At 40.3% G+C, this 23,312-nt stretch overlaps 1 protein-coding gene across 1 annotated transcript in view; it reads right to left on the minus strand.

The window, feature by feature from the left end:
• The window catches only part of LTBP1 (latent transforming growth factor beta binding protein 1), a 282,394-nt gene extending 262,028 nt beyond the window's left edge, over nt 1–20,366 (minus strand). Inside the window, 1 exon segment of the mRNA XM_011935989.1 lies at nt 19,930–20,366. Coding sequence (XP_011791379.1) covers nt 19,930–20,152 — 223 coding nt within the window. The 5' untranslated portion in view covers nt 20,153–20,366.
• Between the last annotated feature and the right edge of the window lie 2,946 nt (nt 20,367–23,312).

The raw sequence follows: 23,312 nt of genomic DNA on the forward strand, positions 1-23,312 counted from the left end.
TTTTTTTTTTTTTTGAGATAGAGTCTCACTCTGTCACCCGAGCTGGAATACAATGGCACGATCTGGGCTCACTGCATCCTCCACCTCCCAGGTTCAAATGATTCTCCTGACTCAGCCTCCCAAGTCACTGGACTTACAGGCACCCACCACCACACCCAGCTAATTTTTGTATTTTTAGTAGAGACGGGGTTTCACCATGTTGGTCAGGCTGGTTTCAAACTCCTGACGTCAAGTGATCTGCCCACCTCGGCCTCCCAAAGTGCTGGGATTATAGGTGTGAACCACCGCGCCCGGCCTAGTTCAACTTTTATGGTAGATAATTTGGCAAATATTTGTTCAAATTAAACAAGCACATACCCTTTGATGCAGCAATTTTGTTTCTAAGAATTTATCCCAGATATTCATACACACGAATGTATACTAAGACTTGCATTATTCACTGTAGCTTGGATGATAAAGCAAAAGTAGAAAGGTCAACTATCCAACAATGGAGTCCAGTTAAGTAAGTTATATTATATGCCAGGAGGGAATATGCAGCCTTTAAAAAGAACAAGGCAGAGTTATTTGTGCTGATAAGGACTGCTAACTGAACAATGCATAGTACAAGACAATAAATAAAATATTCCAGCAGTTTCAAGGATATATATACACATATGCCAGTACATTCAGATTCTGAGAGAAGACAGAAATGGGAAAGAGTAGTTCTCACAGGGAAGGAGAAATGAGTGTTTAGAGTACAAAACTGGGAAGAAAACTGACTCTTCACTCTACAGTAGGTCCTCTTGTCCCTTCTAAATTTTGCACTATGTGTTACATATTCAAAAAACCTAATTCCATTTTTTTTAAAGATGCCATATGGATCAACTTAAAAAAAATCTACCTATAGCCCTAGCTAATGTAATTTTAATATGAGTCAAGGGCCAGTCAGGGAAGAAAGGCACATTCAAGTGCGGCAAAATTTAAGATAGTTTAATAAAGAGACTCTTGACAAAAGTACAGGCAGAGTTCTCGGAAACCCACAGCAAGAACCCTGGGGTTGGAAAAGCAAAGAACTGGCACAGAGAAGCACCTCCTGACAGCGCTGTGGCCTGAGGTGTAGGGACATAAACCACCTGCGGGGACCCTGCAGGAGGGAGCTGGGGGAATAAAACCCCAACTTTTCCTTCCCCTCCTCAGTCTCCTAAAGGAAAAGGGTGCCACTGATGCCGCCTCTGGGGACACGGAGCCAGGTGGATCTCTGGTACAAGTGCCACTAAAGGCTGTATTTTGACTGCTGAAGAATGTTCACGTGTGTGGCCTTTTCTTTAATTCCATATGAAGAAAAAATTCAAGATGCTGTTAATCTAGATGAATTCAGAATTCACTTAGAATTTACCAGGAATTGGCAAGAGATAAATGAATTCAAATATGTATTAGGAAAACTACCTCTTCGTTTATTATAAAAATGATTTTCCTTAAGTTTAAAGTTGGCTTTTGACTTTTTCCCCCCGCAGTGAGGCAATTTAAATACTTCATGGCTCAGATTTTTAATGTGAATGATACATTTGTTATCATTTGTAGCAGGACCCCAGCACATTCTAAGGCTTGCAGGCTCTCATTTCAGTTTTCTTTTAAAAAAAACTAAACTGAACTAAAAACTTAGTCCTCTGCAGCCTTATTGGCCCAACCTGACTCCATCCTTTCATCCTGCTCCAAACAAGCTGTTCCTCCTTCAGGCCACCATGGAGTCATTCTGATTCTAGCCAAACTCTTCTAAGAACTTTGATTTTTAAAACTAAGCAAGGAAAATACAGTCATTTGTAAGTTTTTCAAATCTTTCAGGCCTTAAGTTTTCTGATCAAACCTGTCAAGCTCATGACACATCACCATACAACGTGTCACTGGAGTTGTACAAAATCATCCTTTGATTCCAAGTGGAAAACAGAGCCCCAAAAAGTACAAAGGGGAACACACCATACATCCTTGGAAATCACAGTAAGTATTTTCAGAGTAAAACATCATAAAGATAGTCTCATTTCATTTACACTCTAGCATTCTCTGCATAGACAGGTTTCATATTCGACAAAATGATAGAATTTCAGGGCTGCAAAGGATCTTAAACATCTACTTCCTGAACTCTTCCTTTTAGAGAGGAAGACATTAAGACTTAAAAATGACTCTTGTCCAAGTGGCAGCACCAGTATTAAAACTCAGGTCTCCCTAAAGAGTCACAACCAATATCAGCTAGAGATAATGCTGTAGTTAAGTATTTAGCTTGCTAAATGGAAATCTCAGGTTTTTCTTGAAAAATCCGCTATGACAAACCAATTCAAAATTGGACAAAGGACTTGAACAGACATTTCTCCAAAGAAGATATACAAATGGCTAATAAGCTCATGAAAAGGCCAGCATCATCAGTCATTAGAGGAATGCAAATAAAAACCAAGAGACAGCACTTCATACCCACTAGTATGGTTATCACTTTATTAAAAAATGGGAAAATATCTTTTTTCATATAATGACTTATTTTCCTCTGGGTAGATACCCAGTGGGATTGCTGGATCAAATGGTAGTTCTACTTTTAGTTCTTCAAGAATCTCCACACTGCTTTCTATAGTGGCTATACTAGTTTACATTCCCACCAGCAGTGTAAAAGTGTTCCCTGTTCACCACATCCACTCCAACATCTACTGGTTTTTGATTTTTTGATTATGGTCATTTTTGCAGGAGTAAGTTGGTATCACATTGTGGTTGTGATTTGCATTTCCCTGATCATTAGTCATGTTGAGTATTTTTTCGTATGTTTTTTGGCCATCTGTATATCATCTTTTGAGAATTGTCCATTCATGCCCTTAGCCAGCTTTTTGATGGGATTGTTTGTTTCTTTCTTACTGATTTGAGTTCCTTGTAGATTCTGGATATTAGTCCTCTGTCAGATGTATAGATTGTGAAGATTTTCTCCCACTCTGTGGGTTGTCTGTTTACTCTGCTGACTGTTCCTTTTGCCATGCAATAGTTCTTCAGTTTAATTAAGTCCCAGCTATTTATCTTTGTTTTTATTGCATTTGCTTTTGGGTTCTTAGTCACGAAATTCTTGCCTAAGCCAATGTCTAGAAGGGTTTTTCCAACTTGCACACACATGTTTATAGCAGCACAAGTCACAATTGCAAAATTGTGGAACCAACCCAAATGCCCATCAATCAACGAGTGGATAAACTGTTGTGTATATATATCTATGTCTATATATATATATATAGAGAGAGATATCATAAACACACACACACACACAAACACACACACACGTGATGGAATACTACTTAGCCATAAAAAGGAATGAATTAATAGCATTTGCCACATGGATGAGACTGAAGACTATTATTTTATGTGAAGTAACTCAGGAATGGAAAACCAAACATTGTATGTTCTCACTGACATGTGGGAGCTAAGCTAGAAGGACGCAAAGGCATAAGGATAATACAATGGACTTTAGGGACTTAGGGGGAAGGGTGGAAGTGGGGCAAGGGATGAAAGACTACAAATAGGGTACGGAGTGTGCTGCTCAGGTGATGGGTGCACCAAAATCTCACAAATCACCACTAAAGAACTTACTCATGTAACAAGTACCACCTGTACCCCACTAACCTACAGGAAGAAAAATAAAATAAAATACAAAAAAAAGGTTAAGCTGAAGCACAATAAAAGAATGGGAAAATAAGTGTTGTCAAAAATGTAGAGAAACTGGAACCCTCACACACTGCTGGTGGGAATGTAAAATGGCACAGCCTCTGTGGCTCTGTGGAAAACAGTTTGGCAGCTCCTCAAAACATTAAACAGAGAATTATCATCTGATCCAGATATTCTACTTCTAGGTATATGCACCAAAAAATTCAGAGCAGGAACTCAAACAGATACTTATACATCAGGGCTCATAACAACATTATTTGCAATAGCAAAAAGGTAGAAACAACCTAAATATATACATCAACAGATGAATGCATAAACAAAAGGTAGTATATGCAAATAACGCAACAGCCTTAAAAAGAAAACATGCTACAGTATGGATGAACCTTGAAAACATAGTAAGTGAGGCCAAGTGTGGTGGTTTACGCCTATAATCCCAGCACTTTGGGAGGCTTAGGCAGGTGGATCACTTGAGGTCAGGAATTTGAGACCAGCCTGGCCAACATGGTGAAACCCTGCCTCTACTAAAAATATTTTTTAAAATTAGCCAGGCATGGTGGCGCATGCCTGTAATCCCAGTTACTTGGGAGGATGAGGCAAGAGAATCGTTTGAACCTGCGAGGCGGAGGTTGCAGTGAGCTGAGATCATGCCACTGTGCTCCAGCCTGGGCAACAGAGCAAGACTCTGTCTCAAAAAAAAAAAAGAAAGAAAAAGAATAAAGAAAAGAAAACAAAGTAAGTGAAATAAGCTAGTCATAAAAGGACAAATAGTAAGTCTCTAAAATACTCAAATTCACAGAGACAGAAAGTAGAACAGGGGTGACCAGAGGCTAGGGAGAGAGGAATGGGGAATTTTTACTTAATGGATACAGTTCCTGTTAGTGATGATGAAAAGTTACTACATGGATAATGATGATGGCTAAACAACATTATGAATATACTCAATGCCACTAAAACATACACGTAAAAACAGCTTAAATAATAAATTTTGTACTATGTATATTTTAAACTAAAAAAAGATGCAATTGGTGAAAAAATCAGTCATGTAAATTATGGGTTTGGGGGTTTCATGAAGATAAGCAATAATATATAAGCCCCTACACACCAAGGGAATTAAGAACAGGCATTTCATTCAAGTAAAAAAGCACAAAAGAAATAACTGTGAAAATTCCAAGTTTCCTGGGCAAGATGACCAAAACATAAGGGAAGACTGCTATATGAGTTTATATGCAGGTGAGGGCAATGTCTTTTACTCGCTCTCTAGGGCCATTTCTTGGTCCAAAAGTGAATAGTTTAAAAACGTGATATACATTGTTGTCCAGCTGACCTAGAGTGTTTTGGCCCCAAAGAGGTTTTTCTTTTTTCAATGAGTTAAATAATATGTCAGACTTTTAATGCTTGAATAGGTTTTTCTTTCAAACTTGGCAAAATGATCCTTCAAAAGGCATGTGTAAAGATGTTTGGGTTAGAAATAACAAACTGATCCCCTACTAAGGTGTTATGTTTATTTGAATGTATGATGATGCTATCGTTCAAATAAACACACTCAGCATTCCCTCCTTTTCCAACAGCCACAGCTCAGACACATTGCAAATGAGTGTCCACAGTAATGATGGTTAGTGTTGAAAAGCACTTTCTGTTATACAATCACTTCTGAGATGTGTAAAAAATGCCTCCCGTGCTAAATGGTTTCCCATTTGTCATTTCTTGTTTCAGTTTCCAGAGAATCTTCACGATGAAGGCCCATCACATCTCAAACCATCTCAATCCTTGCACCCTTTGAAATCCAATGTGATCATCTCATACAGATTATCAAATGTAAACCAAGCCTCTAGGAGCCTGGGTCCAGTTGACTAGGTCAACATATGTACAAGGAGAGCTGAAAGGCAAACTGTGGGTTTGTTCTGGCACCATCATCAAAGGAGGACATCTGTGACAGAAGGCTAGAGGTTTCGTCTACAGAACAATCTTGAGATTAAGAGGGAGGGTTTTCCAAGGACCTGGACAAAATAGGAAAGCGGGTCTAAGATGTTGTCTGACAGGAAAGAATGGCAATGCTTAGAGCAGGGCTTCTCAACTTTGTTGCTAACGACATTTTGGGCCCAAATCATTATCTGCCATGGGAGCTCTTTTCTTTTTTTTTTTCAGATGGAGTTTCACTCTATCTCCCAGGCTGGAGTGCAGTGGCACAATCTCGGCTCACTGCAAGCTCCGCCTCCCGGGTTCATGCCATTCTCCTGCCTCAGCCTCCAGAGTAGCTGGAACTACAGGTGCCCGCCACCACATCCAGCTATTTTTTTCTATTTTTTAGTAGAGACAGGGTTTCACCATATTAGCCAGAACAGTCTCAATCTCCTGACCTCGTGATCCACCCGCCTCAGCCTCCCAAAGTGCTGGGATTACAGGCGTGAGCCACCGCGCCCAGCCCATGGGAGCTCTCTCGTACATTGTAAGACACACAGTGGCATCCCTGGCCTCCACCCACTATATGCCAGGAGCACCCCCAAATTTGGATAACCAAAAATGTTTGCTGGCATTGCCAAAGGTGTCTCTTAGGTGGGGGTGCAAAACTGCCCAGTTGGGAACTATTTGATAGACAAACAGTTTTTTCCGTTTCACTTCTGCATTATGAGTATGAACCGGATATTTCAGAGTAACAGAGTGAGCTGAGTGAGCACCCAGCTAAGAATATGCCTGATGGGTGCAAGTGAAATAAGAGAATTGGAAATGGGGAATAAGAGAAAGAAGCTAGGTATTAAGTAGACCATGTGGGAAAGAGGAAGAGGCCAGAGTGAGGTGAAGGAAATGCAATGAGGTTTTGGTAACACACAGAAGGGAAGGTTGCAATTTGGTGATACCAGTGAATGAATTCATCTTCACTCTATTTTATTTTCTATTAATTCAACTCTGTGCTCAAAGTACTCTCAAGTGTCATGTTCATGCATCAAAATCTGGGCAATTCAGGTAGGCAAGTTCAGCATAGAGAACGTATGTTATCAGAAAGAATGATGGCTACGTGACAGGTTTAAACTAACTGATATCATTCAATTAATTCAAGTGTAGCTTCTCTTGTCTCAAACTAGACTGTATCCTCAAATATTGTCAAAATGCTTAACATCAATCCCAAGTAGGATTTAACTAGAATAAGGATGGACCTATGCAAATATATCTCCCCTTCCACCTTCCTGGAAAGACAATGAAATAACTGTCCTATTACTAGTAAACCAAGAGTATCATCCTTGCATATAAGACCACCACACTACTGGCAGTTGGTAATGTTTTGTTGAAATATTGTGCAGACTATGGAAATGAACTTCTGTTATGGGATTTAGGCTACATCCCAAAGCTGAGGACAAAAGGCAGTATCTGTCATTTCACTTCCTGAGATGCTGGCTGTGCTGCAGAAACCAAGTCTGTCCCACTGGAGCAAAAAAGGTGAAAATTCTTTGGAGAGTTTGACACATACCCCTTGGAATTTAGGGGACATGTGAACAAAACACTTTCTCACCATCCCCTGAAAAATTTTGAAGATGAGGCAGACTGGAGTGAGCTGAAATGGTGGGGTGAATTAAGAAGGCAGCCTGCCCTCCCAGCATTTCATATGGCAATTATGCATGAGTTTTCCACAGGCTTAAGCCATCCTGGTAGGACTCTGCCAGACAGGCTGCCTCACAGAATGAGGAAATCTCAGCCTTAACAGGAACAGGACCTGAGGTAGGAGATTTGAAAAAGATTAACACATTTAATGATATGGTTGAGTCTCTTTTGGCATTTATAAATCATTTCCTAATATAGCATCAGGCTCATTTAAGAGCTTGATAAACATCATTAATTCATGATAACATATCTTTATCATAGTGGATTAATAATAGTTTCGACCTCTGCAACTCACAGAGTGATCCACAAGTGAGCAGCACAGCATCCCCTGAGCGTGTGCTAAAAATGCAAAATCTCAGGCTCTACCCAGAATTCTGATTCTGAATCAGAATCTGCATTTAATAAGATCCATAGAGACTCCTATGGACATTAAAGGGTGATAAGCACTGGTTTAGACTATTGGTTCTCCACCAAAGCTAAGCATAACAACTGCCTACATTATTTGTTTTCAAAATACACATATCCAAAGCACACTGAGAAATTCTGATTTAGGGACCCTGGGGGGCAGGTTGGGCATCTGTACCTTTTGAGCAATCCTAGATTCTGTTATATAATACTACCAGTACTGAGAGTCTCTGATTTAGGGATTGAAGAAGGCAGGCATTTGAAGTCACATTTCTTTGTACTAATTGTATCCTATCCTGTAAACACTTTTACATGAGTGAATTCACTTCTCCTTCCAGGGTCTTCATTAAGCCACTGATAACCTCCAGCAAAACACACAATTAGCTACAACTTCATCTCTGTAATGATATGGTTTGGACTTGTGTTCCCACCCAAATCTTATATAAAATTGTAATCCCCAGTGTTGCAGGAGTGGCCTGGTGGGAGGTGATTGGATCATGGGGGCGAACTTCCCTTTGCTCTTCTTGTGACAATGAGTTCTCACAAGATCTGGTTGTTTAAAAGTGTGTAGCACCTCCCACTTCGCTCTTTCCTCCTTCTCCAACCATGTAAGATGTGCCTGCTTCCCCTTTGCCTTCCACCATGATCGTACATTTCCTGAGGCCTCCCCAGCCATGCTTCCTGTACAGCTTGCAGAACTGTGAGTTCAGTAAACCTCTTCTTTATAACCTACCCAGTCTCAGGTAGTTTTTAATAGCAATGCAAGAACTGACTACTACATGTGATCAATGAGGAATCCATTAAAAACAATTAAAGAGAATAAAAATGGCATACTGAATAGGGACATGCAAAGCAAGACAGGCTGGAAAGACACTGGAGACTTCCACCCTCCACTCTGCCCATGTCTGCCTGGGCTATGTCAGTGTGACTCAATATTGACTTCTCATAGGGGCTTGTTATTTGTGAATGAAAATGAAAGGAACCATTCACAAGCCATCACCAAATTGTTAGGTTTTCTTGTCTAGATTTTGTCTTGACAGTAAGAAGAGCAGTGCCTGATTTAAATCAAGCCCTAAGAACTTAGTGGCTGTTGCTGCTGCATCCACAAATACTTCAAATTCAGCCACCACTGCCGCAGATCGAATTTCAAATAACCAGTTGAAATAGAGCCCAAACTCCTACATCCCAACCTGATTTCTAGGATAGACTATTAGGTAAATTGGACACTATTAGTCCTTTTAGTGCTTTTAAGAGTTAATTTCCTTAAATGAGATCCTTCAGAAGTCTAAAATTTTCAAGTAACTGCCAGGTAAAAAGAAGAAATACTTCTTCTGGCACAAAATGGTCCAAAATATGATAGACTTTGACAGAAGGGAAATGATAATTACTGTATGAACAGCAGAGTCAGTAGGCTTTTACCAAATAAGGTTATGATTTCTGCAGTGAGTGTATTTCAATAAAAGTTATTTTCAGCCTTTAGACTTTAGCTTCTTTTCGGAAAATGGTATAATACAAAGTAAATTTTGCTCAATACTAATTCATCTATTTACCAAATATACAATTTTGGCATTAAAGTTATTTTTTTTTCATTTCCACACAGTGTCATGGTTTTCTGGGCACACTATGGGATTCTCAGATGTTTCTAATTACCCTCTGTGTACACCCAATAAAACAGCTGGCTCAAGATGTTATTAGTACCACAAGAAGATCCAGAGGACTCATAAATCACCCTTTCTTCAGAAAAGGACAATGCAGTGGCGAAAAGTGACATATTCTAATCTTCCTAAATAAGACTTTAGCTAAGAATGCTCTAGGATACTTCCTAACACGCCAGGAGAAGGGCAGTCAGTGTTCTGCTTTCCTCACTATAGTAGACTTTAATTACTAGTTTTCCTTTTACCTCTTCTAGGGAGAATCTGATGAAAATGAGGCTGAACTTCTGCACTAGGAAAACTTACAAAGTCCCCATAATCCAGACCAATTCTTATTGAATCTGATAGGCATCTGAATGAAGTTTGGTCTCAGAGTGAAGAAATCTCTCTGTATTGCATAAAGTTTTTTTTCTCCCCAACAAAATCTTAGGAAAAGCCAACACTTAGTCATGCCAGTCTTGCAGTAAGTACTGCATGAGTCTAAATTCAAGATAATGAGGTTGAACAGTAAACCATTCCTTAGGGTCATACCCTTCAACTAAATAGAAAATCAAGTTTTAATAAGTGTATCAATGACAGCACTACATTAAATTGGCAATGGAAGGGCATCTGGCTCTTCTTATTTTCTTTCTTTATGATATAAATTTGGAGAATGAATCTTAAACAAAATGCTCACTAACTTTATCCTTCTCCATTTGGTAGTTATTTTATTTTCCTGGACTGCTTAGCATGAAGATGACTATGTGGCTGACCTCAAAAACATTTTCACATCATTTGTATGTTAGTTCCAGGAGGCTTTCCAACAATAGACAAATTCATTATTCTTTCTCCACCTGGAAATACATATTTACACACACACATACACACCTCTTAATAGTCAAAAGTCGGTACAAATACTTGACTTTTATACAACAGATGCAAAATTGAGGTCAACTCATATGCCAATAAATGTTGCAGGTAAAGACTGCATCACATAAATGTGGTTACAAATATCTATTTTAAGTCCAGCTTCCTTAAATTTACTCTAACCTAGGAGACCAGAGGTAACTTACACAACTGACAGCAAAGTGAATAGCACAAAGTAGGATCAAATGTTACAATCATACATCACTGGAGATGTCCCCATCTATTCAAGATGATTACTTTTCCTCCTGACCACAGCTTTTGGTTCCAAAATGTATTACACTGTTTAAATGCTTTTACCCTTGCCAGAGGGCTTGGCAACATGCAAGAGCTTCCTGTGTAAGCAAGTGAACTCAAGAAGAAGCATGATTCAAGGCAGAGAGGACATGGTGCTACAATGTTGTCTTGGCCATATGATATTGAAGCCTGATATTATTTTTGTGCAAGGTCTAACCTACCCACAGCAAGCTTAAATGTAAACAAGTACAGAGCCTTCTGTGCACTCCTACCAGAGTACCAAAGTGAAGGGGTAAAGAAATGTCCTTCTATATCCTTCTTGATGCTATTGTGCTGTTAGGATCAGTAAATAAAGTAACCACTGTGTCTGGGGTGTACAAGGAGCACCAAGCTCCAGGAGACATAAGCACACACTCTCTCAACGCCTCTACTCCATAGCACACAAGATGGAGTTTGATAATTCAGGAAAGGACTTATCATATTCAGAAAGAGACAAAGGTCTTCCAGTCAATCCAAGGACTCCATATGCACCTTCAGTCTGCCCCCAGAATAGCCCTCCAAGGAAGGTTAGGACATTAAATAATTCATTTTACATATAGGGAAGTCAAGAATGAGAGAGATTATGAAAGATGTGAGATTACCAATCCAGGGTACTGGAGCCAGTCAACATACCTGAAGCTAGACAACCAAGTGTCAAATGACACAGTAATGACTAGAGGTATAAGAGGAAAGAAAAAAAAAAAAAAACAGCACAGTCAGAACTGTTTGAAATGGAACTTAAGTTCTTCTGTAAAAGACTGTCAGTATTTACATGGATGCAAGAGTGGGGAGCAGGAAGCGTGTGCAGCAGGAACAGCCGTACTAAAGGTATGGAAATCTAATTGCACTTTGCCCATGAGTAGAAAGTACAGTGAAGTCAGTGTTAAAAACTTAAAGCTCCATGCAAATTGCTACCAGGGTGTCCTTTTTCATGCATCTTGTGGTTAGTGGAATATGCTATTTCCTATGCCCCTAAACTCTGACATAGTCTTCTCAGTTAATTATTTTATTTCTGTGATTTTACTTGCCTGAGAACTAACGATGAAGCTGTATCAGGTAAGGTCTGTGCACACCTCACAACCCAGGCAGCCGAATATTCAATTTACTGTCAACATTCAGCATCTCCAAAGCGGAGGCACAGTGCTGGCACTGGAGATGCCAAGATGGAGTAGACAAGTCTTTGTTCCCAATCAGTTTACAGTGTAGTGGAAGAAACAGGCATGTCAACAAATAAGGGAAATGAGGCTTTGTAGCATGATCGTCACTTAGCTGAGTCTTGAAAAAGAAGTGGGTAATTGTCCAAACAGACTGGGTAGGGAAATGTACCCTCCAGGCAGAGACAGCAGTGTGCACAGAGGCCCAGGAGCACAAGACACCCTGGAGCACTAGGGGACCTTTGGTATCCCTGGAGGCTCAGTCTGGCAGAAGTAGAGGATTGGGGTGGAAGAAGGGGCACAGCCAAAGTGAATGACGTGGAGCCAGGCAGCAGGGACCTGCATGCTATGCTAAGCAGTTTAGTCTTTTCCAAAGATCACTCCGTATGCTCAAGTCGACAGCCTAGAAGAGAATACACACTTTGCGACATTGTGTTACAGACTCCAAGGAATTTTGAAAGGTTATTTATTCCAGGCTGGCCTAGCACAACCCTTTCAAGGAGCCCCCTCCACTTCCACGACACAGGCCAGGCATGGCTTAAAAGGAGCAATCTATCACACGTGCCTTTCCCACAGATTTGGCAAACCACAGAACCCGCTTTTAGTTAAGCTTAATTTTTTAAAAACTGTCCTGGCGACAGATATATGTTCTTATACAACCACTCTGCACCCCGCCCCAGTGCTCTTCTCTGCCTCAGTCGTCTTCTTCTTCAACCAAATAGGACCTTATTCTCTCCCGATTCTGGCTCTTAAGGTCAACCTATTGCCCCTCTTCTTCCAAGTAACCCATGGAATCACCTTTCCACGCACCCCTTCCTCTACCCAGGGTCCTCCTGCCCTCTGCCAACTGCCACCACGCACACTCCACATCTCCACTCATAAGCAAGAACCAATTTGATTTCCCTTAATTAAAAGCAAGTTCTCTACCAAACTCATGTGATCTGCCCTCCATAAAAGAATGCTGAAGAGACCGGGCACGGTGGCTCACACCTGTAATCCCAGCACTTTGGGTGGCCAAGGCGGGCAGATCACGAGGTCAGGAGATCGACACCATCCTGGCTAACACGGTGAAACCCCATCTCTACTAAAAATACAAAAAAAAATTAGCCAGGCGTGATGGCGGGTGCCTGTAGTCCCAGCTACTCAGGAGGCTGACGCAGGAGAATGGCGTGAACCTGGGAGGTGGAGCTTGCAGTGAGCCGAGATCATGCCGCTGCACTCCAGCCTGGGCTACAGAGTGAGACTCTGTCTCAGAAAAAAAATAAAAAGAAAAAAAAAAGAATGCTGAAGAAAGGTGACACCACTTTCTTGATAACTTTTTTAAAATCTAAGACCTTTACTTTTTATTATAAATCACCAAGACTCCTGCAAGAATTCCAGGAGGGTATCCTTTTTTCACCCAGAGAACAAGACTCGGTTGCTTGTATCCTCTGTGTATAAGGTGCTTTATCTGCAGATATTAATTCGATTCCCTGATACAATGCAGGTCGATGAAACCAAACTCAAGATGGGAGATAGGAAGTCTGGAAGAATGCTCCAAATGTCAGCCTTTTGTGGGGGGTGCTCCACGTTTAGACAAAATAAAAAGCACGGTCTCCCAGCACTTCGGGAGGCCAAGGCGGGCGGATCACGAGGTCAGGAGATCAAGACCATCCTGGCTAACAGGGCGAAACCCTGTCTCTACTAAAAATACAAAAAATTAGCTGGGTGTGGTGGCAGATGCCTTTTGTCCCAGCTACTCGGGAGGCTGAGGCAGGACAAGGGCATGAACCTGAGAGGCAGAGCTTGCAGTGAGCTGAGATCGTGCCACTGCACTCCAGCCTGGGTGACAGAGCGAGACTCCGTCTCAAAAAAAAAAGCACGGTCAGAGTCTGATGACAATGTAAGTGATGTGTCCTCACAACACCCATCGCCACTTCATCAGGCCCCTGCTCCAGCGTTACCTCATCAGAGAGCCCTTCCTTCCCTGAATTCTGTAAAATAGCAACCACGCCTTCCACCAATACTCGCCATTCTCCAATCCCCTTCTCAGCTTTGTTTTCTCTCAGAGTATCTATCACTTCCTGACAATTAGTTCATCCATAATGTTTCTTACAGTATATTTTTGGTAGTATCCGTTTGACAGTAGTGTACACATATACTATATTTTTAAAATGTGTTTTTATAATTGTGGTAAAATACATGTAATAGGTACCATCTTCACTATTCTTAAGTGCTGTGGTTCAGTAGTGCTAAGTACATTCACATTATTCATATCAAATCTCCAGAACTTTTTCATTTTGCAAAACTGAAACTCTATACCCATTAAACAACTCCCCATTCCATCCTTATGACCCCTGGTAACCACCATTCTACTTTCTCTTTGAACTTGACTACTCTAGGCATCGCACATAAATGGACTCATACTGTATCTGTTTTTTTGTGACTGGTTTATTTGACTTAGCATAACATCTTTGAGGTTCATCCATGTTGTAGCCACACTATGTTTTTGTAATGCTAGAGGAGGGCAAGGACTTTTATTTAGTTCACTGCTATTGCCTGAACCCATACCTGGCACATAGTATGTGCTCAATAAATGCATGTTAAATGAGTAACTGTTCCTAATACTAGCCTTTTAAAGGTGGTCTATAGCTCAAATAAAATAAAAACGAAAAGACTGGGAATGGTGGCTCACGCCTGTAATCCTGACTTTGAGAGGCTGAGGCGGGTGGATGACTTGAGGTCAGGAGTTCAAGATCAGCCTGTCCAACATAGTGAAACCTCATCTCTACTAAAAATACAAAAAATTAGCTGTGTATGGTGGCAGGTGCCTGTAATCCCAGCTACTCGAGAGGCTGAGGCAGGAGAATCACTTGAACCCGGAGGGCGGAGGTTGCAATGAGCCAAGATGACGCCACTACACTCCAGCCTGGGCAACAAGAGTAAAACTCTGTCTCAAAAAACAAAAAACAAAAAACAAATTAATTAATTAATAAAACAAATAAAAGGAAAATGCTCTACATTATGACTTTTATTCAGTATTAGAAAATAAAATTCTTTGATATGGCTAAATGTATGTGGAAGTGGTTTCTTTGACAAGTTCTTAGGCATTCTAAATTGCCTGAAGGAAAAGTAACTACTTTCTTTTAGTATTGTATTGAAACATCTTTTAAAACCTGAGATATACCTGCACAATATATTAAGGGGAAAATATATTCTCCAGTGAAAGGGTGACACGATGGCATTTTGATTGGTTTCTGTGTGAGACAAACATCAAGGAATCCAAACAATGATGAATGGCAAAGGATGAGAAACTCAGTGACTGAACTAAGTTTCCAGAAAAAACCATATACTTGCCCCTCTTGAGCAGTTACGTCAGTTTATTTAATGCCTCAACGAGAGAAAATTTTCTTCCTTCCTTGTGAGCAGAACCTACACAGTCAGCTTAGCAGCACGAACTGTTTCTGTTCTTCATCCCAGCACCTCAGTATTAGGCTGGTTTTGCGAAATCTCTGGGAAGATTTTCAGTGCAGAGCATCAGACAAGCCCCAGAACAGCTACAGGAGGCCAGAGGTTGTCATTTATTCAGAAACTTGTTTAGCCTCTTAAAACATGAGTTTCCCAGCTAAAAAACTGAAAGCACTTCTCTCTTTTTCAAAATGACAAGTATCAACTTCTTTCAGAGAACTTTAGTAAATTCTCAAAGAGTAAAATCCAAATGCCCAAGCTTGAAATTCAAGGTGTTCCACGGCCTTGCACCAATCTGCCTTCCCAACTTGTCATCTACCATTATTATTTTTCATGTGTCCCACATTTAAGTGAAACTGTTCCCAATTCCCAGAAACCACCTCTGCCTTCTCATCTCCATGCCCAATTCTAGGGGGGTAAATTCTTCCTTCCCATGTCAACTTTGCTTCTCTCTTCCCTCTACTCCCCCATCCATCTTTATTTTGGAACTTACCAATGTTTCAAGTTCCACATCTCCCTTCATTCCACAATCAGGCCATCTGCATTTATCTATCAGCCCTTCACCATGAGACAATATGCTTGCGAGACAGGGACAGCAAGGTGAACCAAACATAAAAATTGCATGCCATCTCTTTTCTCTCTAAGCATCCTCCCTCAGCTGGAAGTAATATTTCCCTTCTCTGGGTGCCTGCTAGCAGCTCTCTACCTTAATTTAGCGTTATTTACATATACCCTTCATCTCCTCCTCAAAGTATAAGCTCTTAGAAGGCAGTTTTATGATTTGTTTATCTTAGAAAATCTACTACCATGTTTTATACATAGTCACTTAATATATGGTCATAGGAGGCAACATGGGAGAGCCAGAGGTATTGTGACTTCGGATAAGAAAACCTGGCTGAAATAACCTTTAATCAAGCCAGTAAAGCCTCAGTGCTCATATTTGCAAATTATGGATACTACCATGTGCCTAAGAGACAGTAAGCATCAAATGAAATCCTGTATGAGAACATACTTTTTAAATGGTCAAATGTTTTTTATAATTATTCAATGGGCGCTAATAGAACATGAGTCTTTTGTAACTCAGAGAAAGTAGAATCACATAAACCAAATGTGCTTTTTTTGACCATCATGACTGCTTTTCAATGTCTCCACAAATAAGTTATACCAAGTGACAGTATTACTGCGTTTGAAATATTCTAGTTGTGACAACATGAATTTATATGTTCTTCTTGTCAGAGGAACTTAAGGCTTTATAAACCATTTAAAAATCCTAGAAGGTCATCTGCATTTTAGCCCTATAAAATGTTAAGAATCCATTAAAACAACAACGGTGAACCTGCTGGCCCACCCAACGAGGGATATGTTTCCATTTTTCAAAAAGGCAGGGGTGGGGCAAACAAGGAGGCAGAGCTCAAAAAAAAAAAAAAAAAACCCTCATTATCATTAGAAACCTGCTTCATAGGAAATACCATCTAAAGTAACTATTCTGTTAAACCATACCAAAATCACTATCCATAAAAATGGGCTTTTCTAGAATCTCAGAGTGCTTCCTTTGGATACCATATTCATTTGGGCCTCACTTTTAGAGTCACATTAAGCGAAAGTTATACTTATTATTTCTCCCACTGAATACTCAAGAACAGAGACTGCATGCTCAATAGTCATGAGAAAATACCTGCTGCCTTTCACACCTGGAAAGCCCAGACTCACCCTCATCACAGACCAGAAGACCAACACAGGAGCGGCATGAAGGAAGGAAGGAATTATCCCACAAGCCTGTAAAAGAACAACCTCCACATACCTATTAGGACCTGCACTGTATGGAGGAGGTGAGCTGGGCCCAAAGAGCACATACAGCCAACGTTACCCCAGGATATCAGCCTCAGTATGCTGGACTCTCAGTTGCTTTCTCTCTCTCTGTTATCCCAGCCAGGCTTCCCACAAGACACAACTCCATGAGGTCCTTCACCTTGTCCCTCCTATACATGATGGTCAGACTCCAGGCAGGTAAGAAAACAGATGGCATAAGGATATCTAGATTCTAGGCACAGCTAACTGGCTTGCCAAGAAACTAAAGCAAGCTCACTTAATTAACACTCTGAACCTAAGTTTCTGTATTGAAAAAATGGTGATGATCATGTCTATTCCACATCCAAAAAAAAAAAAAAAAACTGTAAATCACCATGCAAATGTTGGAAATTATTTCTGTTGTGCTGATTATCAAAACTGATTATGAAGTTCATATAATTTTCCCTGGATTATGTTGGCTCCTTAGACTATGGCATTCAAGCCAAATTCAGCCCAACAAATGTTTTTGTAACACGGCCACACCTATTCTTGTTCAGATTGTCTCTGGCTGCTTTCACACTACAATGGCAGACTCGAGTAGCTGTAACAGAAACTGTATGGCCCACCAAGTCTAAAAGATATCTTATACTATCTGGGCCTTTTCAAAAAGTTTGCCAGCCCTCACCTTTAAGTACTGACAAATATTAAAGATCAAAGGGAGTAGCTGACAAGTGACAGTACATTTTGAATTTTCCCCAAACTTTAAACTATTTTCCAAATACGTCTTTTTTGTCAAAAGATTTAGTTTACTATAAACAAATATAAAGAGAGAAGAAAAAAATCAGAAAACCACTTTTTGTAAATAGTAAAATTATACTAAACCAGTAAAGTCCCAAAAAGATACATGCATAAAAATTTTTTAATTTTTCTGTATTTTCAACAGATCATAGGCTATAAGTTCTACAAAATTACCATTCTTAAAGAAAGAAATATCACAAAAATTATCCCTCAAACTATCCAATATTTGAAACAAAGTGTAAACAGGAGAGGGAAATAGCTCAGAATATAAATGACGTGTTTCCCACAATTTCCAGTGTGAAACTATTTATTACTATGGGCCCTTCTCACCCCATCCTCTACTTTTTAAAAAATTAAACTGCTCTGCCAACCCTATATGGAGAGTGGAGTTCTGCTTTTGAAATGCTTTTGTAAACAATTTTGCTTCATTTTGCATTTTGAATAGGCTATGTATATTCTGTTCCTAAACATCTGGTTCAGTGCCAGGAAGGAAAGTGTGTGGCGTGTTTCGACAAGTAGACTTCCTCTGTTTCTCAAAGCCTTCAAAATATTTAGTTTCAAAATGAATACACTGGAAGCCAAAAAATTACCACCCATTTGATTATTTTGTCATTGCTACTGTAAAGATTTACAATAAACACAAGTAGGGAAAGGAGCAGTGAGTAAGGAAGGCAACCAAGAAAGATAAAGTGGGGAAAAGCCGTAAGACTCATGACAGTCTACTGGAATTGCCTTTTCCTTTCCTCTCCTTGTCTGTAGACCTCCAAGAAAAGCCAGAAAATAGTATTACTTATTGCTGATAAAAAGTTATATGATCTTAGAGATGGACTAAATTTTAGAGGTCATTAAATACAATCCCATCTGTTTTATGAATGAGAAAAACTGAGGCCCAGAAATATTAACTGGCATGCCCTATGGGTTAGCTAGTTAGTGGCAGGACCGGGACCAGAATCCAGTTTCCTGATCATCAGTTCACTTCCCATTAGACTTGGCTCCCTGCCCTGCAAAGCACAATGTACCATTTGGCACCTAACAGCTAAATTCTTTTAAAAACTATGCCCAGGGTACCCCTATCATAGCCAGGAAACTCACAATGCCCTTTTAAATCGTATCTATGGGCACATATTTTTTCCAAGTACAGACGATCAAAAATATGCTTTGACCTCCTAAGGATTGGGAGTCACAATAAAGCAAAGGAATAATCAAAGAGCTAATAAGAACTTCAGGCTGTCCCTTTATTTTGTCTTGATGTAAATCCGTTTGAAATAGACACCCCTTCTCCTACCACCACCCCCAGACACACACTTCCAAGACTAAACAGCAATATTCCATAAAAAGACCAGATCTAGCCAGTGTTATTATCTGTCTGACATTTGGGTTATTCTTGTGAGTAACTCAGAAAGTAACGTGGGTGTCTGCGATTATTTGAGTACACATGCAAACCATAATTGGTCAAAAAATAATAAAAGACATTTTTCTGTGACAAAAATACTGTATTGCATGACAACATGGCAACATGACAGCATTCCGTGGACCGCAATACTTTCTCCATTTGCAAAAAAGTAAAAAACAAAAATTCAAAACCAACCAACAAGGGTTTCTTGCAGACAGCAACTACTAGTTCATATTTAAATTAACTTAAAGGAGTACTGAGAGTAATCTACCAGTCTGTCTTCCCAAAATCCACGTTATATATCAATTTATATTCAGTCTTGTGAGACGGAGCAGAAACGTGGCAAAAGATGCAACTCTGTATCCCTTTCTACAACCAAGTACAGGTTTTTGACAATTCTTGGAGTTTTGTTTTAGAACTTGGCTATTTTTGAAATAAAAACTTCAAATTTCATCACCACCTTCCAAAATTTATTACATGAGTCAAATCTAATACAAATTCCACTTATCACTAGGCTGATAAAATTTGAAGCTTATCAGCACAAGTCATGCCTTAGGGTCTAAATCTAAAACCTACTCTCTTTTCTTCTACTGTATATATTCCCATTACCACACGGCTGCGTAAATGCTAAGCAATAAGGGAAAATATTCTAGTTGCCATTCCCCTAAGAAACCAAAAATCAGGTTAAAAATTATTCCGAAAGTAATTTAAAAGATCCCATGAAAGAAACATATTCGTACTCATAGACAGACATCCATTGAAGCAGAGAGCCGTGTGAATGAAGGGGGTGTCTAAATGCTACAATCTCATAAAACTCGACTCAGTAAGGACAGTTAGGGACCGTGGAGGAACTCACCCACTCGGAAGTTCGTGGCCGTCAGGGTGTCGGCAGCATGACCATTCTCACTAATGAGAGTGGTGGTGTTCCCCTTCTCACAGCTGTTCTGACAGCTGCCCTTGGTGCAGGTCACTTTACAGATGCTCGGAGTAAAGACCACCTTGATGCGGCCAGTGTGGTTACTCACTAGGAGCGGAGGCAGGGAGAAAAAAAACAACAAACACATCAGCTTAGTATCCATGAACTTGCCTTGGAAGGTTTAAAAAAACAGAAGAAAAGAAAAGAAAGGAGCAAGAAGGGGAAAGAGAGAGCCCACAACCCGACAGGTTTAAGGAAAGAGGGAAGCCTTCAGTGCTCGCTGCTCTGTATTCAGTGGTGTCTCTGAAACAGGAGTAGGAAGCTTAGCAAACAGAACTCTGGGATGCACTCCAAAACCACATTTGAAGTCGAGTCACTGGAGTGGGATTACTAACCACAATGCTGCACTTTATTCACGGGCAGACAAAGAGCAATACCGAGGGCACGACAGATTAAAGAGCCAACCCTGACAGGCAGATGTAATGCAAAGGGGTTGGCCGTGCACCTAGCGGTGAATAAACTCTTGTGTCCTCAACTTGCATACTTTCCCTGTTTCTCCACTTATTAAGTCACTATTTGCAGCCCGACCCCTGGAAATGTTTTAGGCATGCGGCATGTCTGAAAACATCTGTCTCACATCTCCTGGCACTCTCGGCTGAAGTGATCAAATGCTGTGACGCAGCTGCGGGAGCCCATTTCTTTTTCACAACTCCAGGGCCCTATTTCTCCATAAGAATTTAGGCAACATATATTTTGCTTTCCTGTGAACAGGGCCCATCTTTAAAGGGGTAAGCCAGGTCACAGGGATAAAGGGTTGCCTCCCTAAAAATAACACCCTTGGGCTCTCACTGTCTCTATTCATAGACCACCTGGAGCAGCCACTGGGGATGGAGCTTTCTTTCACTCACATGGCCTTCTCTTAAAAACCAAATGCTATCACCTGACCACACAGCCGAGGCTATGTGGTATCACAAAATAAGCCCTAGACTAAAAGTACATCCTGGTTTACAATCCCAGCCCAACCACGGTGTGACTCTGGACATGCCATTTCACCTTTTTTCCAAAACATAAGAGAATTGAAACTGATACTTTCTATACACTTCTAACTTTCAACCCGAGTCTCTATCAGCAGTCAGCAAGCTACAGTTCAGGGACCCAATCCAGCTCGCTGCCTGCTTTTGTAAATAAAGTTTTACTGGAACACAGCCACCCTCATTCATTTCTGTACTGTCTATGGCTGCTTTTGTGCTATGATGGCAGAACTGCACAGAGACAGTATGGCTTCATCCAGACCTGCCCTTCACTGCAGGATCTCAACCTGAAGTCTCTGACAAATTGCAGGACACACACAGTTTTGATTGCTACATCTGCGATAGGCCCCCAGCCAGGTCCTTCCTCTTTTCAGGAGACTAGGCAGAAAGCAAAAATGGTAGCAGTAGCTGAAGAGAGCCAGTCATCTGTGAGGCTGACAAGAAGCAGTGCCCTTCTGATGCCACTCCATGACTAGAGTGGCCAAAGGGGAGAGAGGCTCTGGGCCAGCCTTTTTTATACCATCTTTACCCACCAGAAAAGCTTGTCTCTCTTTATACTGCTTTGGTTTGGCTAATATTATATTTTCAGAAAATCATCCCAAGATGCCTCTCTAAGACCCTCAACAAACTAAAATTGTGGTCATAAACTGAGCTTGGAAACAAAGAACTTTAACCAAAGAAGCCATTCCAATGTCAAGGTTGGAATGGGGCCCTAGAGGTTTTCAAACACAACCATCTCTCATCCACTGTTTGCATTCCACGTATCAAGTGGTCGTGTAACCTTTATTTGAAAATCTCTAGTGATGGGCAGCTCATTACCCACAAAAGCACATGATAGCTATGGCAGTTCCCAGCAAGTACTATTTTTTATTGAGCTGAAATCTGGCCTCACAGTAACTTGCACACATTAATCCTAATTTGGTTCCCCATGGCCTCTTCCACATGACAGCCCTTCAAATAAGTTATCTTTGAGATAAATGCCACTTAACCAAAGAAAGCTAAAATTAGAAGGACTTCAACCCATCAGCTGGGTTGGCCATCTCACTTAGAAGAAGAAAAATGATTCCTCTGGAGGAGAAAGCCCTCCATTCTTTTCAAATGGTTTTTCAAGACATTTTCTCCTTCACCAGTCGTTCTAACCCTGGAGGATCAAGACATGTTGTCTGAGGTGGGGAGCTGTCCTAGTGGCCAAGCAGGCCTTCTGGCACCTTGCAAAATGACATCCAATAGGAAGCTACTATCAGTCAATACTTTAAATCGAGGGCTAGCAAACCTTTTCTACAAAGGGCCAAACTGTAACTATATTAGGATTGCAGGCCAAAAGGACTCTATTGCTATTCAACTCTGCGGACCCACTCAGCTGGAAAGCAGCCTGTCAAAAACAATATGTAAATGAGTGGGCATGGCTGTGTTCCAATCAAACTTTACGTAAACACTTCAGTAACCCCTCCTTTAAATGCTTACAGGACATTTTAAAGTTAGCTGGGAGTCTACCTTAGAAATTTAAAAAAAAAAAAAATGGAATCCTGATTTCACCAGCAGATAAAATTCACCTAGTTTGATTTGTTTTTTTATAGTAGCACAAACAAATCAGCTTATAATCTAAGTTGTTGGACAATGCTTACAAATATCTTGAGGATACTTTGTGTGTTCAAGTGTGTGAAACCCAAGAAAAAAACAGACAACATTTTCCCACTTCAAAAGAATATAAACTCCTATTTTTTCTGGCTCGTGGTACAATAATGAAATTAGAATCTGTGTGCCAACTATTTTGTCTTCTCTGGCATTAACTTGTAGCACCAGCAGCTGCCACACAGATGCTCACACAGTCACCTAAATTATGCTCACTTAGGCGAACGGAGACATCCAAAGAAAGCAAGCACTTAATCATTATTCCCATTTCACCTCCCAGTTACAGTAGTCACTTTATAAGCACTGGAGATTCTCTGCGTCTATTGTTTTTAAAAACTTCTTATATTTCTTTGCCAAAAAAAAATGTTTTGGCTTGGAATCATCTGGATTTTCAAAAGGCAGAGACAGTTTCATATGACTTAATTCTGATTTTTACAATGTTCACATCTTCTTGGAAGCAGAAGCTATATTTTATTTCACATAAAAATAAAAATGCTTGTGTTTTACAAGCATTCTGCTATAAAGTAATCTAATTCTAAAACAGACACTTGTATTCTAAGCAGGTCCTCTCATCTCCATGAAGCACTTACTTCTACATTATAATTAGCCTTAGGTTTTCATGCCAATCTTCTCAAAATTGGTAGTGAAAATGAACTACTG

Source organism: Colobus angolensis, unplaced genomic scaffold, assembly GCF_000951035.1.
Source record: "Colobus angolensis palliatus isolate OR3802 unplaced genomic scaffold, Cang.pa_1.0 Scaffold15, whole genome shotgun sequence".
Lineage (NCBI taxonomy): Eukaryota > Metazoa > Chordata > Mammalia > Primates > Cercopithecidae > Colobus > Colobus angolensis.